Raw genomic sequence first — 16241 nt, forward strand, 5'->3', positions numbered from 1 at the left:
CCGGGTAATACTAATTTACGGAATGATGAATGGTCGGAACGCTCACTAATTTACGGAATGGTTGGAATTGTCGGAATGGAATGAATAGGGCCGAAACTAATTTGATGAATGGTCGGCACGGAATTAACTGTCGGAACGAAAAGAACGAAGCTGTAGGAACAGAATGAACAATTCTGACCATTCCGTAAATCAGTGAGCGTTCCGACTATTCTGCAAATTAGTGTTACCCTAGAATCCTACCAAAACGAATTTTAATATTTGGGTTACGGTTCGGTTATAGCGTTTGGGTAGGTCAAGGGTTATTAATAAAAAATAAATATAATAATTCTTGACCCACCCACTCCCACACCCAAAACCCCAACCTAACCCAAATATTGTGCGTTAGTTTATTAATTGTTTTAACGCTGTGGTAGAATTCTAGGCGCTCTTTCACTTATGTACGTGAAAAGTTATGCAAAAAACAAAACAAAATAATACCGCATACCACAACGCATATTGTTTGGGTGCGGGTGGGTCAAGTAATATTATGTTTATTATTAATAATAACTTCACCCACCCTCAATCAAACGCTAACCCGCACTCTAACCCAAACAATATGCGTTGTGGTATGCGGCATTTGAAGAAAGTTTTTTTTTATTAATTTTTACGTACAATAGTGAAAGAGCGCCGAATTCTAGAGTAGACCAGCGCCATTAACTATCCACGCCAAACGTGACAACCAATCACTTCCTTATGAACTCGATATTTTTTGAAAAGATACCTATGACTACTTAAACGATCAAAATTAACAAAGGAACATATACAACGTTTTTTACAAGGGTAATCTTGACATTTATTTTAAATTAACGTTTTTCGCCAAAAAAATCGAAAACACAACGCTTTTGAAACGAAATAGAAACGCCGGTGTTTAAAAATATCCAACACTACAGTATTACAATTTAAAATAAAATAAACACACTTTGTATTACAAGTGGTTGTTTTAAAATTTGTTTAACAAAAAAAAATAAAATTTTAGACACACGTGTCTAAAAGTTGTTTAAAAACATTCTTTAAAATCGATAAGAACTTAAAAGTTGCGGATATTATATTTGGCAAAACAATATTTCAACACGTGGAAATTATTTTCATTTAATTGGGGAGTGAAAACAAAATACAAGTCTACAAAGTAAAACGATAGAATATGTTGTCCTGTATTCTCTTCCACTTTTAAGAAGCACTCAGTCAAAGTTAAGATAAATTATTTGGTAAATTAAATAAGATAGTCGTTTTTTCATCCGACAAATAGTTTGATTACAGATTACTATTAATCATGACAGAAAAAAAACGGTTAAATCCGAAATACCAGTTTGTTTTAATTAATGTAATTTGATGTGGTACATAGAGGTTTCATCGACTCCTGAGTCCGGCTTAGACAACCTGTATTTGGACGATTTACGTAACTAAAATAAGATGGATATTCAGCAATCCACTCATAGGGTCATGAAAAATGTGCCACGCTATTCCACCTATCAATTTGCAGTTTCGAAATCTGGTACTGCTCATGCGACACGTCGAACTCTGGTAGTTTACCTAGTATTACCCGAGTTCCACTCCGCAGCCCTGCTGTGATCTGACATCCAATTTACTAATAATCTGATATCAAATTTACGTATCTTGGTAGACGCCATTAAACCTAATTTAATAAGTTAAATTCTGTTAAATACACAATACTGTGCCCGCTAGTTTGGCGTACTTCGCTTTTCAGTCGATACCTGGAAGTGTTAATAATATCAGTTTCGCTTTTGTTTCTTAGTCGCCCAAAAAACACACGCTTACTTTTATTGTAAAATGCCCTACCCCGGTGACTTTAACGCGGTTGAACATCACGGCAGTTTTAAGGCATTGTGACGTAATACGAACAGTTAGTCGTAAACAACAAGTATAACACCCACAAAAAATAGTATTAAACGCAACAGTTAAGACACTAATTTGTGACACAAGCTGGAAATGTGTGCAACCGTTTAGTTAGCGCTAGTGTTAGCGAAGTAATAATAATGTTAAAGATATGTTAGTGATTTAATGGTTGCTTAAGGTGATATAACATGAGCGTTAAATCGTTTGGCGTGCCGGGGGTTGCCGACCCCTGGTCTAGTAGCTTAATAACTAAACTTGTGTCCATTAACCTGGAAGACATTCCGTTGAACGTCACGTATTTTTCTATTTTGCTTGTTCGAGCCTAGTTATGACGTCACGTGGTATCGGGCCGCGATACTTTCTGTCCAACTATATTGGTATCGGAATAAATGTATCGGACAACCCTGATTCGTACCGCACTGTTGAAAACCTAAAAACACATTTTGCAGCGTTGTCAAATTCCAACAACATCTGGATCCATATTTGAAACCAAACACCTTTGTTACATCAAGGCACGCTAACAAGGAACCATTGTTTTGTCATCATGTATGCTATTGTTGCGTAATGTATATTGAATTGTCGCGGGGGCCGAGATTATTTATGGCATGTTTTTATGTCAAATTACAGATAGCAAAAGCTTTAAAAAAGCTAATCATTTTCGTCTATTACGCTGCACAACAGGTTACCAAGTTAAAATGCAAAATCAAACTGGCTTATTTTTTGTGAAAGTTTTTAAAGATATTTCTTGGTTCTATCATATTTCCGATGACATTCATTTAAAGCAGGGGTGAAAGGAAACCTGAACTGTCCTTAACAGCGTTTTTATTAAATTATCAATTTCAAGTACTTTACATCGGTAAAAAGTGTTTATTTTTCACAGGCTTTGCCTTTTTTACCTGTCCATCCCACCACCTTCTTAAATAGATTAAAAACAAGATTCCAGTTGCATTTTTTTGCAAAAAATCGAATGACAACTTCAGATTCCTAAGGTTACTGGTTTAAACGTCTCGTTATGACGTAAATTCATGACGTCATCTCTGACATTTTTCATGCTTTCGGGTAAAAAAATTATTCCACTTTCACCACTGGGTAAGAAAGTCAAACTTAACTTTGTGAAGTGTTTTGTTTTGTTGTTTTTTTGACCAATTTAAATTACTTGAAATACATATTATGACTTTTAACGTCGACATAATTAAATTTTGGTAATTACTGTATTTCCTCAAAAATTACAATTACAATTTTTTTTAATATTAAAACAAATTTAAATCACCTTGGCGAATAAAAACGTAAATCTATGTGGAGCAAAAATCCTGTTTTAATAACAACGGATTTCTTATTTAAACACAAAACTGTTAACTAGAGTTTTTACGGGTTCCATATTTCAAAATCACCGCAATTGTTTGTTTAATGGTTAAATATTGTATATAATAGAGCATGAAACTATAGATCCAATTGTGCGATAACAATGCTCATTGTTGTCGAAATCCAAAAAACAACAAGAAATTTACGATCGTTACGTCACAAAGGCGCATTTACTCGTATGACATTTAGGCTACGGCTACAATAGCGAAGCAGCTACGTCACAATGACTTGAGGCGCATTATCCGTTCTTCTTTTATTGTTCGGCGTCGCTCGCGTTTCAGCGAAAGTCTGTTTGGCGTGAAGTGGCGCGCGAAGCACTCGTGAAAAGTTTCTGGGAAGGTTAAAGCACTTCCTAAATCGATAAAGAATGTCGCAGTCGGCAAAAGTCGAAAGACAGGCGAGCAAGTTTGCAAAACCAAGTCGAGTTTCTGGGGCAAAGTCGGCAGGTCACGTGATGCAAGGCGCCAAGAAGTCAGCGAACAGCTTGGAGCAAAGACGAGCGCTCCGCAGCGTGCAAGCATTGCAAGCTAACCTCAACATGCCACCTGCAAAGCTGCCAGCAGTTCTAACCTATCTCAGGTGGGAAAGAAAAAACTGAACGTCCAAAATCAGAATAAGACCTTAAACGCCAGAATAAAACCACGTAAATGGTTTGTGCTATGTTCTATATTTAGGGCCTTTAAACCTGTCACGTAAATGGTCAGAATCAGGCTATACTACCATATACTTAAGCCAAAACTCCCCTATAATATTTGTAACTCTAACTGAAAGTTAATTAGAATATCGTTATCGGCGCCAAAACAGCCGCTCCCAAACGGTGCCGTTCAAACTATTGGGCGTCCAAACGTCGAGATCAAAAGGGCCGATGCCAGAGCGACGGCGCCCAAACGTCCCATACATCTAGATCTAGATCATACCTTCCGATGAGTTTGGGTCTTATTCCGTGGATTTTTGGTTTTATTCCGTCATGGTTATTATTGTATATTTGGCTTTATTATTACGTTTGTCCTAATACTATGTTAGATTTAAATGTCCGATAACATAACATCAGATCGGAGCCGAAAAGCCAAGTTGTAGTATCGGTCATCGTCCGATACTAGAGGAGTATCGGTGCCTATCCAATACTAATTTAATATTGAATTTAAGCCATAATTGGCGTTTTAATGCACTTATCTAGGTTGAAATGTAATTTTATCGAAAAAATATAGTAGGATAACAACTGGCGGTAAATTTTGTCTCAAATATCGGGTATCGGGACATGTAAATAAGAATCGCACAATCCTAGTATCATACATAATCCTCTTTAGATATTGTTGCCTTTATAGCTCTTATTGTTGTGTTTTTTCCATTTCAAGTGCAAGTAAATATGTTTATTATAAAAACTGAACCGGGATAGCGTGTTTCAGCTTGTTTGATTCTAGTGTTTGGGTATTTACCTTGTTAGAGATGTCATCGTCTTTCGCGAACTAAATGCTTTTTTTTTTTTTAGCACCACTGGATTACAGCTTGCTGCCATTTTCAAACAATTATTGATAGTTTTTGTGTTTCTTTTTCTTTTTTAGGTGGCTCGACAAAATGGAGGCGTGGAACGCTAAACGTACGACAACCTTGAACGAGGCATCAGCGCGCCTTAGAGATACGGAAGCCCTCTACTCGTGGCAAAGCGAGTTCGGGAACCCGATCGTTCTTCCAAAGATCAAGAAACAGCGAGACGAGGAAAAATTCAGGAGCGCTCAGGTCAAGAATCGCGTCTTCGCGTGTGACGTCACAAAGAAAATCGCGCCGAAATCGAGCGTGGTCGCGCGACGCAAGGAAGCGTCCAAGAAGCCGACCGCTTTTTACCTTCACGCGATGAATGGGTTCAAGTACTGGCCGACTGAGCTTTATAAACCAGCTGAACCTGCTGGAAAGTACAGCTTCGGCGAAAGGTTTAACCCGGGAAGGGCCGGGGTCATTAACGACCGCATTTACACAAGACCTAAAGCGAACAAGCATTACTGGACCGAGTTCCAACTGCACCAGAACCCAATAGGGTCGGGGAATGCTGTGACTGGACCTGTACTGAGAAACTGAGCACCTTTCAATTAATTCTTGAACGAAAAAAACTGACGTTCCTTTAAAATTTGATGAGCCGTTTGACAGTTTTAATCAGTTGTTTTTTTAAAAACTTTTAGTTTTGAGCAATAGTGTTAGAAAATATTTTCATTGCAAAAAAAATGTGGGATGTTTTGCGAAAAAAATGAGCAATTTAAAAAAAATGTTGCAACCCTATCCTGCTGGCGATTAAAACTTAATAGTGTACTTTTTAGATATATGTTGTGTGCTGAACTACATTATTATTATAAAGATTGTAAATGTTTTAACTTTAGTTACACGTACTATAGTTTTGGTTACAAAGCTACTTGTTGTTCTTAAAAAATATGTTTATTATTGGCAAATTTTTATGTGTCCACAGAGATCATACGCAAGCTTGTCTTGTTTGATTGACAAAATTGGGAAGCAGGAAACCTAATTTGTTAAATTAGAGCGCTTAATTAAACCTAGTAGTTTTATTCGCTTACCAACTGTTGTGAGATTTTTTGTGCTATAATTCGCTTTCTTTTCAAATAAAGAGCTTTTAAAAACGCTTAATTGATATGTTTAAATCTTTGTTTGGCGCTGGTCTAGTATCCTACCACAGCGTTTAAACCATTATTGAATCAACTCACGATATTTAGGTTAGGGTGCGGGTTTGGCGTCTGGGTTTGGGTGGGTCAAGTATTATTATTTTAATAATACAAAACCAAAACAGAGTAAAATGTTTACCATATCAATAAGGTACTAAAACTTCGGTTCAAATTTATTGTTTAACTTTACGATACAAGTTTCTTTAAATTGAAGCAAATAGTATGCTTATAAAACTTTTTTATATTGATAAAGATTAGTAGATTTTCTATAAGATAGGTTCTCCATTTCAAATTTACTTTCGGTCTATGAGCTATATTACAGAGAACAAACAAATCGTAAGGTTTTAAAACAGTTTTTGGATATTTATACTATTTGTACTAATCGTTATCTATAGTTTCTAAAAAATATATTTTTTATTATAAACTAGAATGCAGTTTAAAAAAATTCTAATAGTTTAACGTTTTGTTTTTATGACAAGGCATGACTTGAAGTTGACTTGCTCTAATTATGACTTGACTGGGACTTGTCTTGCGCAACTGATGACTTGGACTGGGACTTGACTTGTTATTTATTCGAAAAGACTTGACTTGGACTTAAGTTATTTTACAAATAACTAAACTGGGACTTAAGTCATTTTAAAATAACTTGTTTGCAACACTGCTATTGTGCATTACGTTGTTACATGTTAAACTGCTAGCCTCATGCACATGGTTAGACAAAACTAATGTGGAAATTAACATAATACCAAAAGTTAATGTTACGGAAAGCGTAAGATATTCTTCAGAGTCATAAATAATGTGAAAATATTTTTTCAAATGGCATAACGTTTGAACTAGCGTACGTTTCAGTAAATAGAAATTTCAATCATTTGATGTGTTTTTATGCTTTAATCGGTTTTAATCACTGTTGTGCTTCCCCAGGTATAGATTCGTCCACAGCTTGCAAGCTTGGGTTCGGCTCAGTTTATTACAGGAAGCTGAACAAGAAATGGACGCGACGCACCGTGATGTGAGTCATTATGGCAAGGCTTGCTGAGGTTAAGCTACCATCGGAGCCAAAATGTGAATCTTAAGAAGAAAGGTTTGACCCTGGGCGTGCTTCACCATTTCGCTACAGCGAGAAAAATAAAATGGTTTTAAATAGGGGATTTTTATTATTATTGCAATACACTGAATTTATGGAGATGTCTCAACATTTCACTTAAACGAAAAAGGACATGTGGTTTCATCACTTGTTTGTAGCTTTATCCCATAAACAGCGCCGAAAAGCTAAGGCGTTTTAAATTACATATGATTACCTGTGATTTGAGGCTGGAGTCGCTGCTTGTGTCTGCGTCCACTTGTGATGATTATAATGCGATTAATTTGGACCGAGAACGCCAACGCCATGCGTATCGCCGCCACGGAATGCCTCACCAAAGTGCATTGATAAACAAAGGCTAAACCTCGGTTTAGAGATTTATTAAATAATACAAAAAATTTAACAAATTTATTAACAAAATATCATTTTTGATAGTGAATTTTTTGCCGATATATTTTATGCAGAACAGTTAAATCCCGGACATATAGGAGATATAAGCAGATTTTGTCATTTGTTCCTGACACAGATTTCAACACTAAATTCCCTTAAATGTCTAGGGATATCCTGAGTATGGCAACCCTATACTAGATAAAATACTTGGCGTTACCCAGGTTAAATAAAGTTTTGTCTGGTTAAACAAAATGAAACAATCCATCATACTGTGGGCTCTTTACCACTATTGTACATTACGTTGTAACATGTTAAACTGCTAGCCTCATGTTATAGTCCTTTGTTATAAAATAGTAATGTGGCAATCAACATATACCAAAAAGTATGTTACGGATAGCGTAAGAGATTCGTCACCGGCATAAATAGTGCAAATATATTTTTCGAACGGCATCATTTTTACTTATGACTAGGGCGATTATTTTTTAACCAAAAAAATAGAAAATTTTGACTTGAAAAATTAAAATTTTGACAAATTTTGACCTGAAAATAATTTATTTTGACAAAATTTTGACCTGCTAGAAATACATTGATTTACGTAACCTAGGCGACATTAATCACCCGTTTTTATACCGTATATTGCTCTAATAAAAATATAATACGGTTAAAATGACTGTAAATACAAATCAAAACTAATTTTTTTTGATAAAATTCAACGATAAATTTCAAAAGAACTAAACGTTAGTTTTTTTTTAGTTTTGTAAACGATTTACGTGCATTTTTATTCGATTTTGACTTGAAAAATTCTAACAAATTTTGACCTAACGTGTAAATTTTGACTTTTTTTGACAAGTGAAAAATAATCGCCCTACTTATGACTAAACGTTTGCACTACGTTTCAGTAAATAGAAATTTCAGATCATTTGATGTGTTTTTATGCTTTAATCGGTTTTAATCACTGTTGTGCTTCCCCAGGTATAGATTCGTCCACAGCTTGCAAGCTTGGGTTCGGCTCAGTTTATTACAGGAAGCTGAACAAGAAATGGACGCGACACACCGTGATGTGAGTCATTACGGTAAGGCTTGCTGAGGTTAAGCTACCATCGGAGACAAAATGTGAATCTTAAATGAACCCAACGCGACACCCTTGAGCATTACAAATGGTACCCCAGGGTGCCGTGGCGCCCCGGTTTGGAACCCAAACCAAGCTAAATATATTTAAAGCAGATCAAGTAAATAAATGGAAAATCCCCTTCGTTGAAGACACACTTTTGTGTTACTGGGCTTTTTTTTCCAGTAGAAACATCAAGTTTACATAAAACCTTTATTTGAAGTAGAAATATTAAGTCTACATGAAACATTTTTTTAAGTAGGCTAGAATTACTAGGTTTGCACAAAAATTTATTTTTATTTACTAAGTTTACATAAAACTTTATTTTTTTGCAGATAACCTCGGGTATGATTTCGATGAATTTATGGAAGCGCGCCCACTAGCCCCATCCACCGGGTACCAGTGTTCCTAGACGTGCTCTTATAAAAAATGATGTTTTCCCACAAAAAATGTTTTGAGAATAATACGAGTGATATTGAAGTACAGTGGAATTATGTTTTTTTTTTTAAGTTCAAAATAATTGTATTTAATCTTTTGACAAGCTTGTATCTAAATGTAAATACATATTATTCCCAACCAATCAATAAAAAAAAGATTTGTTTTTTGTAAAGTGCAGAAATAATAGTGCAGCGCCAATATATTTGAGCTAAACACTTCCCGGTATATAAAGATATTCGCTAATTTTTTCAGAACCACTTCTTTTTCTTATAATATTTTCCCATTTTTTCTCCATTATTATCTCCATTATTTTTCACCATAATTTTTCAGCATTAGATGTTCGTTTTTTCTAGCATTTGTCTTTAAAGCTTGTATGTAGAACTTTCAAAAACTTGTTATAATTTGGTTCTTAACCACTCTAAAAATTCGATTTTTTGCCAAGGTGTTTTAATAATTGCACCAGTAAAGGCACGACTCTTACTTTTAAAGCACAAATATTGAGCAAAAAACTTCCCGGTATATAACAAGCATCGTACTATAAAGACAGGAAGCTTTGCAGGAGTCACTATAGACTCGCTCTATGGCTATGCGTTCAAAACAAAAGCGCACACTCTTTTAACTCTGCTTTGATAGAACAAACAATAAACAATAGCTTACACTAAGGTACAGTTTCTCAGTTTTTTTCCTAGTCCTAACACAGGCATGCTAGCCATATAATGAAAATTGTTTTTTTTTTTGTCCTAATGCTTTTAACTTAGATTTTTCTATTGGCTTATGTGAAAAGAATCACAAAATTTTAAAATGTAATATGGTTATATTGTTAAAATGCACACATCACGCATCAATATTTACAACAAGTCCACTAATAAACAGAAACAGCGATGGTGATTAATTAGCCTGAATATTTTCCAGTATTTAAAAGTATGTGAGGGGTAATTCAGTCAACTTCTTTGTGTTTATACAGTTTCCGTTAACTCAAATGACCAATTATTGCTATATCTTTTGTTTAGAAGAACTTTAAAGTTGACTTTCTGCTATGACATTCCCTTCTTTATTTCTGCTTGAGGCAGAAATCGTACGTTTTTTTAGTTTCTTCAATCGAACAGTGCATCTGTCTATCAATGTGGAGTAAAGCAAGGGGTTCAATGCACTGTTAATAGGAAGCAAAATACCAGCACTAATAAGATAAACATCATTGGAAAGTGGAACACCAGAAACAGCCAAGTAAGCAAGCACACACATTGGGATCCAGCAACAGAAGTCAGTAATAAGCAAGCGAGAAATACGTTTTTGCATTTCGCTGTTGGGTTGCTTGTTTCTAGATTTAGCCATTTTGTTACTTCGTATGTAAATAAGTGTGTAAGCCACAAGCATGAAAATGAACAGCAGGAAGTTGAGTGTGATAAGAAACACAGAATATTGCCAAGAAGCGTCATTTGCAGAGGCGAACAGTCTGGGCATGCAAACACTAGTTTCACTATAATAACCAAATATTCCTTTTATCGGTTGATTGGGAAAGGTTTTGCTCAGTAGCTGAGTGACGTCATGCCATACAAGTGACGTCATGTTATGTGGTTTTATTTTATTTGCTAAATCAATCATTTTTTCTTTAAGGACTTGATCAGTTTTAAAAAATCTACTTGAAAACCAAACATGAGAATCAAAATATCCTGAACTGTAATCAAACAAAGGCATAAGTGAAAATAATATTGCAAACAGCCAAACACATGCACATGAAATGTAAATCCCCTTTAAACCCATGGTTCTGGTGATAAACGGTTTGTAAACTGTTGCAAGTCTAAACGCTGTCATGACAGCCATAGTACCCGAAGAGGCCATGGTAGCTACCACACACAACACCCCAAGAATGGAGCAAGAACTACTTGTGCGCCAAAGTGCGTCAAACGAGCAATAGTCCCCCGAAAAATGCAAACCCTTTATGCCTATTGCAATAAGATAAATACCCATGAGAAAATCAGCAGGTGCCAAACTAAGCAAAAATATGTAGGTGCTTTTTGTGAAGTTGTCTGCGTTTTTTTTATTTACAATGTCCCTTATAGTAATAACGACAACCGCTAAATTCCCGATGCCAGCCGCCAACCCCATTAACCAGAAGAAGGCTCTGTAAACAGGGTTGGCGATCATTTCCTTTTGATTTGAGAAAGTGGTACTTCGCTTACTTATGGGCGGACATTCGTCACTTCCGTCCGAACATTGAGGAATTCCATCTTCAACCAAGTTGATGTCGACCGAAAGGGGCTTTCCATTGCGACAGTAAAACCTCGTTTCGTTGCATCGCGTCGCATCCTCGTCCGATCCGTCGTCGCAGTCTATTGTTCCGTCACAAAGGTTGTTGACATCGATGCTGGTGAGCTTTGGATTGGTGCAATCGTAACGCTTGGGGCACAATCCACGTTCGTCGCACCGTAACCATTGCAATGACCGTGACCACTTCACCCCTGTACATACTTCTACTCTAAAAGCTCTCGCACGAATGCACTCCACATCGCAGAACTTTGGTCGAGGCATACAACCTTTGCATTCATCTTCCATGTACCGACATTCAGGTCTGCCATCGCATTTAGTGGCACGTACGGGGGGTGAAAGGTAGCAATACATGCGATCTACTCCACCATCACCCTGTCCTAGTCCGCAATATTTCGTGTTGGATTCTCCTATACAGCTGACTTCTGGGTTACAAAGCACTTTGTTTATATCCACGCAGTCGGTTTCATTGCGGCAATGCATTTGGTTGGGAGGGCAAGTGTGTCTAGCGTCGCCCAAGATATTCTGGCAAACTGTTTGGTCGTCGCACAAACATTCATCAGAAAGATCGTAGCAGTCAGCCACCCCGTCACAAACTTGCTGTTGAGAAACAACCAGTCGTTTGTCCAAACACAAGAAGCAAACGAATTGTCCATCAACGAAACAAATATCTGACTTATCAGCGCATTGAGCTTCATCGTCGTAGATGTTTATCTGCGGTAAAACGCAAATTCCCTTTCTGCTTGTTCCTGAGCATTTAAATCCCAGCCCGGTTTTGATTTCATCATCATTGCAACGAATGGAGTTGTCGCAATAATCGTGGGTGGCAATGAAATTACCGTTACTGCATCGTGCAACACTTGTGTGGGTTTCCTCCTCACAAACCCACTGTCCATTCCCACAAACCCTGTCTCTCCGCCCTTCACACGGCCCCATAAGTTGGCGGCAAGTCGTCTTGTTGTGAATCGCTTGAAACTTGGCTTTGCTTGTCTCGTTTGAGCAATGAGTTACCTTAACCCACTTATCTCCGACCTGCACACTCCGATCGTCACAGGGCTCCTTTCGCCCGACGCATTGGATCCTACCGTCAGCCAATGGTTGCTGGCAAGCTCTGCAAAACCACTCGTCGCTACCGTCCAAGCACTGTGGACCATATTTACATATGCGCCACTCGCGAACACACTGAAGCCCATCGTTGCAATGCACCTCGCCTCTTCCACACGTGCAATTAATCTCATCACTCCAATCGTCACAATCATTTGTTCCATTGCACCAATAGCTTAAGTGAACGCACCGCTTCCCATCACACATTTTTGCTTTTCCAATGCAAGTTGTACATTTCGTCTCATCACTCTTATCGTAACAATTGTTCCACCCATTGCACCACTTGCTTGCGCGAACACACTTTTTCCCGTCATCGCACATCTTCGCTCCTGATTGACAAGTTGTGCAGTTCGTCTCATCACTCTTATCGTAACAATTGTTCCACCCATTGCACCACTTCCTTAGAGGAACACATTTTCTTCCATCGTCGCACATCTTCGCTACTGGTTTGCAAGAGGTACAGTTCGTCTCATCGCTCCAATCGTAACAATTCTTCCACCCATCGCACCACTGGCTTGGGGGAACACACTTTTTCCCAACATCGCACATCTTCGCTCCTGATTGACAAGTTGTACAGTGTTTCTCATCCTGACGCCACCCACAATCTATCAACCCGTCGCAAAATTTAGCTTGGTCGATACACTTCACATCTGGCCCGCTACATTCGAACTGATCTTGGGCGCATCTTGCTTTAGCTCCAACGCACAAGGCGAGCAACGCACAAACAAAAGTAAACATTGCCAACTGCATTTAACCAACTTATAGTGTGCAATATCTAAACTACACATGTGGTAATATAGCGGTTTAGTCGGCGGATTATATGAACAAATTTTTCACGACTAGAGGTCAACAACAATATGGCAAGAATATCATTATATGTTGGGTCGCGTAATTCTTCGTACCAACGTATTAAATATTGTTAAACAAAATATTTATAAAGTAAAAAAATTATATATAGTTTTTAGTCCAAACCTATCACTACGCAAATTAAAAGTGAGTAACCGTTTCTTATCCTCTTTGTAAACAAGATGCCAAATTAAATGATTGGTAAATAATAGAGTTTGCTTTTCAACTCAACTGAACAAAAATACAAGGTTAACCTTAAACACTTTAATCACATACGGTCATATAAAAAAAATCTAAACTCACTGAAATTGCTGCACTAATGTGACAAAGGTAAAATTTCCTTCCAACACAAAACCATGTATAACATCTTGCTCAAAACCATAGCTACAACAATATACTCGTTTATATATTTTTCAAACTTTATCTTGTTTCGTGAATTTGTTCTCCTGACTACAAATTTAAAAATTGTAAATAACAAAATCCCCGAAATGTAAAAACAGGCTAAATTAACTGAAATAAAAACAGCAAATTTAAGCACACACCTGCTCAAGGACTCCGCAGTCAGCGTTTTTCTTAAATTGTCTTTTATTAGATTGTTGCTCACGTTTTTTTCCCTTTTCCTTTGTTTTCGTCATGCATTGTATTACGAGCTTTAGGCGCCATTCACTGTTAAGCAGGCAATAATTAACAGAGGAGCTTCTTTCATAGTTTATATAAATTGCAAGTATGCACATTTTCGGACAACCTTTGTTTAATATTTCTTAGTCTTAGAAATATTAGGGTTTTACGATAAAAATTTCGATACATTTTGTTTAATATGCCTTCTGTTACCTTTAAATTCAAAACATTCTATTCAATATCCCTTATTTCGAAACTAGTAGGGTTTAAATAAAATTTAATTTATTTTGTTTAATATGCCTTCTGTTAATTAATTTAGATTTTAGAAGCTTGGGCTTTTCTGTTGATCCGGAGCACTACAGGCCCACCGTCGTGATCATTTTTCTCGTTTTTGAGCATTCTCTCGTCACAAGGGATCTTTGTGTCGTCAACAATGACTACGTCATTCAGTTCATATTGATAAGTGTTTTCTTGTGTGGAGCAGTAAAAGATTTCCGATATGTCCGATAGTATCGGATCATGGCCTTTGCCCGATACTAAGTGTCAGGGGCGTAACCAGAAAATTAAAAAAGGGGCCCGTACCTTGAGCTCAGGAAATCCCCTATTTTTCAATCTGACGTTAAAAATAGTAAAGGGTACGACGTCATAAAATATTAATTGTAATGACGTCGTAAAAAATAATCAGACACAGCAAATTAACGTCCAGAAAAAGCGAACCTTTAAGACGCAAAGCGAACACGTGCGTCGAAACAGCATAAAGTGCAATCGGTAACTTCAGGCGAAAAACTAAACCAAGACGGTGAAATGTTTGTGATAGATTTTGGTAGAATCATGTTCGACAATCAGCAAACCAGTTTCTTAAGTTCCACGTACTAGACTACGCTAAATTACAAGCACGTCTTTCGCCACCTGCAATGCTAAACGAAGATCGTTTTTCCCGGGTATTATTATGCTACGATTAGCGCAACATCTGCGCCGAGCTGTGTGCTAAGTCAGCTAAATTACAAGCTGCGGTTGAGGGAAAATAAGTTATGTCAATTGTACCATAAACACGTGGTCTTAGGGTATGGTTATAGATAATAATCTTGCGGTGACTATCAATACACAAAAAGGCGACGTTTAAAAAAAAATTAAAAATGCTTTGTTTTAGATAGCGAACAGCGAAAACATTAGCTGCGTCTAACTCGACGTTTTTAGCAAGAAAAAAAAACGAATAAGGCTTTGCGTTGTCAATTGTCGAATACACCATCTTACGAAAAGGGGGGACACTAAAATTATGAAATGTCGGCAAATATTCGGACGAGTGGCACCAATTCGCAGCAGCTGTACTCCAAATCCGATTTAAATCAGCAGAAAAGTAATTTTGCTTTCAATGTATTTGGATTGCAGAATATAATCAATGGCAGAAAACAGCGGGGAATCACCAAAATCGATACTGAAAGGAACACAGTAATACAAACGGGGAATTCCCCTCTTAGATAAGTCACAGGGAAACAAACGAACGCGAGAAGTTACAGACAAACCGCTTAGTGCAGAACACAAAGTATATTGTGACGTAATAATAGGAACAAGATTTGTGGCAGGAAATTCGTGGAATAAGGTTTTTTGACAAACGCCGCGAATTTGACACAAATCGGAAAAGTTGGAATTCTCACGAGGCAGTGAAAAGCAAACGCGACACACAGATCGCGCTGTGACGTAACACCAAACTAATATGACGTCACAATGATAGTAACAAAGGAATCTAAACGCGCGCTTTTAAGCAGAATTCGAAGCGTTTGTTTTAAACAAACGGCAGTAAAGTGGATAAGGATTTCCGATAATATCGGTTTATGCCCGATACAAAGTGGGTTTTATCGGTGCTCGTCCATTACCCAGTTAATGTAGGTATTTTCTACCAAAGAGGATATTTTTGGAAACTAGTAAAAGTAACTTTATAATTGGGAAGCAAACTTGAGCAAAAACCATGTAAACATTACCTTTGCTCGTTTTAATGATCAATATTTTGCTTTTTAATATTTTTTCTTTTTAGATCAAAGCAATGACGTCATTTCTTATTGTAACGCGTACTTTACTCCAGAAAATCATTCGGACTCCCAAGTGATGACGTCATAGAACAATTTAGCGATGACGTCAAAAAAGGTTCTTTTCCTTCCTCAGCTTGCTTTGTTTCCAGGGAGGGCACGCGTAAAATTCCTCCTTGCTCATTTCGAATAGTAGCTCGAAGTCGTTGATTGACAGGTAGGTCTCCAGCTGGTTGGGGTCAATGCCCTCGGGAAGCGGTGAAGCGCGAAGCTCGTCGATTGTGTACGTCAGACGCGTCACGGTCTGAAGCACTTCGCTCACAGGACGAGGCTTCTTGGCACGCTGAGTGAGAACATGAGTTGTTTGGGAGATTTTTGCGAGTGCTATACTCGACAGAGTATCGTATACATTTTGTAACGAGTAAATATTGTGCAGACGAGTCACG

General features: G+C 37.4%; 2 protein-coding genes across 2 annotated transcripts in view; one reads left to right on the forward strand and one right to left on the reverse strand.

Moving 5' to 3' along the window:
- The first annotated feature begins 3558 nt into the window (after positions 1 to 3558).
- Positions 3559 to 5880, forward strand: LOC146134673 (uncharacterized). The gene is made up of 2 exons (XM_083397408.1): positions 3559 to 3834; positions 4818 to 5880. Exons 1-2 carry the CDS (start codon positions 3623 to 3625, stop codon positions 5326 to 5328), a joined length of 723 nt encoding a protein of 240 aa, XP_083253534.1. The 5' UTR covers positions 3559 to 3622; the 3' UTR covers positions 5329 to 5880.
- An 8589-nt stretch (positions 5881 to 14469) lies between these two features.
- The window catches only part of LOC146134674 (uncharacterized), a 53184-nt gene continuing 51412 nt past the window's right edge, over positions 14470 to 16241 (reverse strand). The window contains exon 40 of the mRNA XM_083397876.1: positions 14470 to 16138. Within this exon, the coding sequence (XP_083254002.1) occupies positions 15905 to 16138 (234 nt within the window). The 3' untranslated portion in view covers positions 14470 to 15904. The remainder of the gene's footprint in view (positions 16139 to 16241) is intronic.

The sequence above is a fragment of the Ascidiella aspersa genome, chromosome 9, assembly GCF_963924565.1.
Source record: "Ascidiella aspersa chromosome 9, kaAscAspe10.2, whole genome shotgun sequence".
NCBI classification, from domain to species: Eukaryota; Metazoa; Chordata; class Ascidiacea; order Phlebobranchia; family Ascidiidae; genus Ascidiella; species Ascidiella aspersa.

Bases quoted from the DNA above. Each gene is read 5' to 3' on its own strand.
- LOC146134673 (XM_083397408.1), top strand. From the start codon at position 3,623: ATGTCGCAGTCGGCAAAAGTCGAAAGACAGGCGAGCAAGTTTGCAAAA. The intron at 3,835-4,817 runs GTGGGAAAGAAA...TTTCTTTTTTAG, and splicing joins GCAGTTCTAACCTATCTCAG to GTGGCTCGACAAAATGGAGG.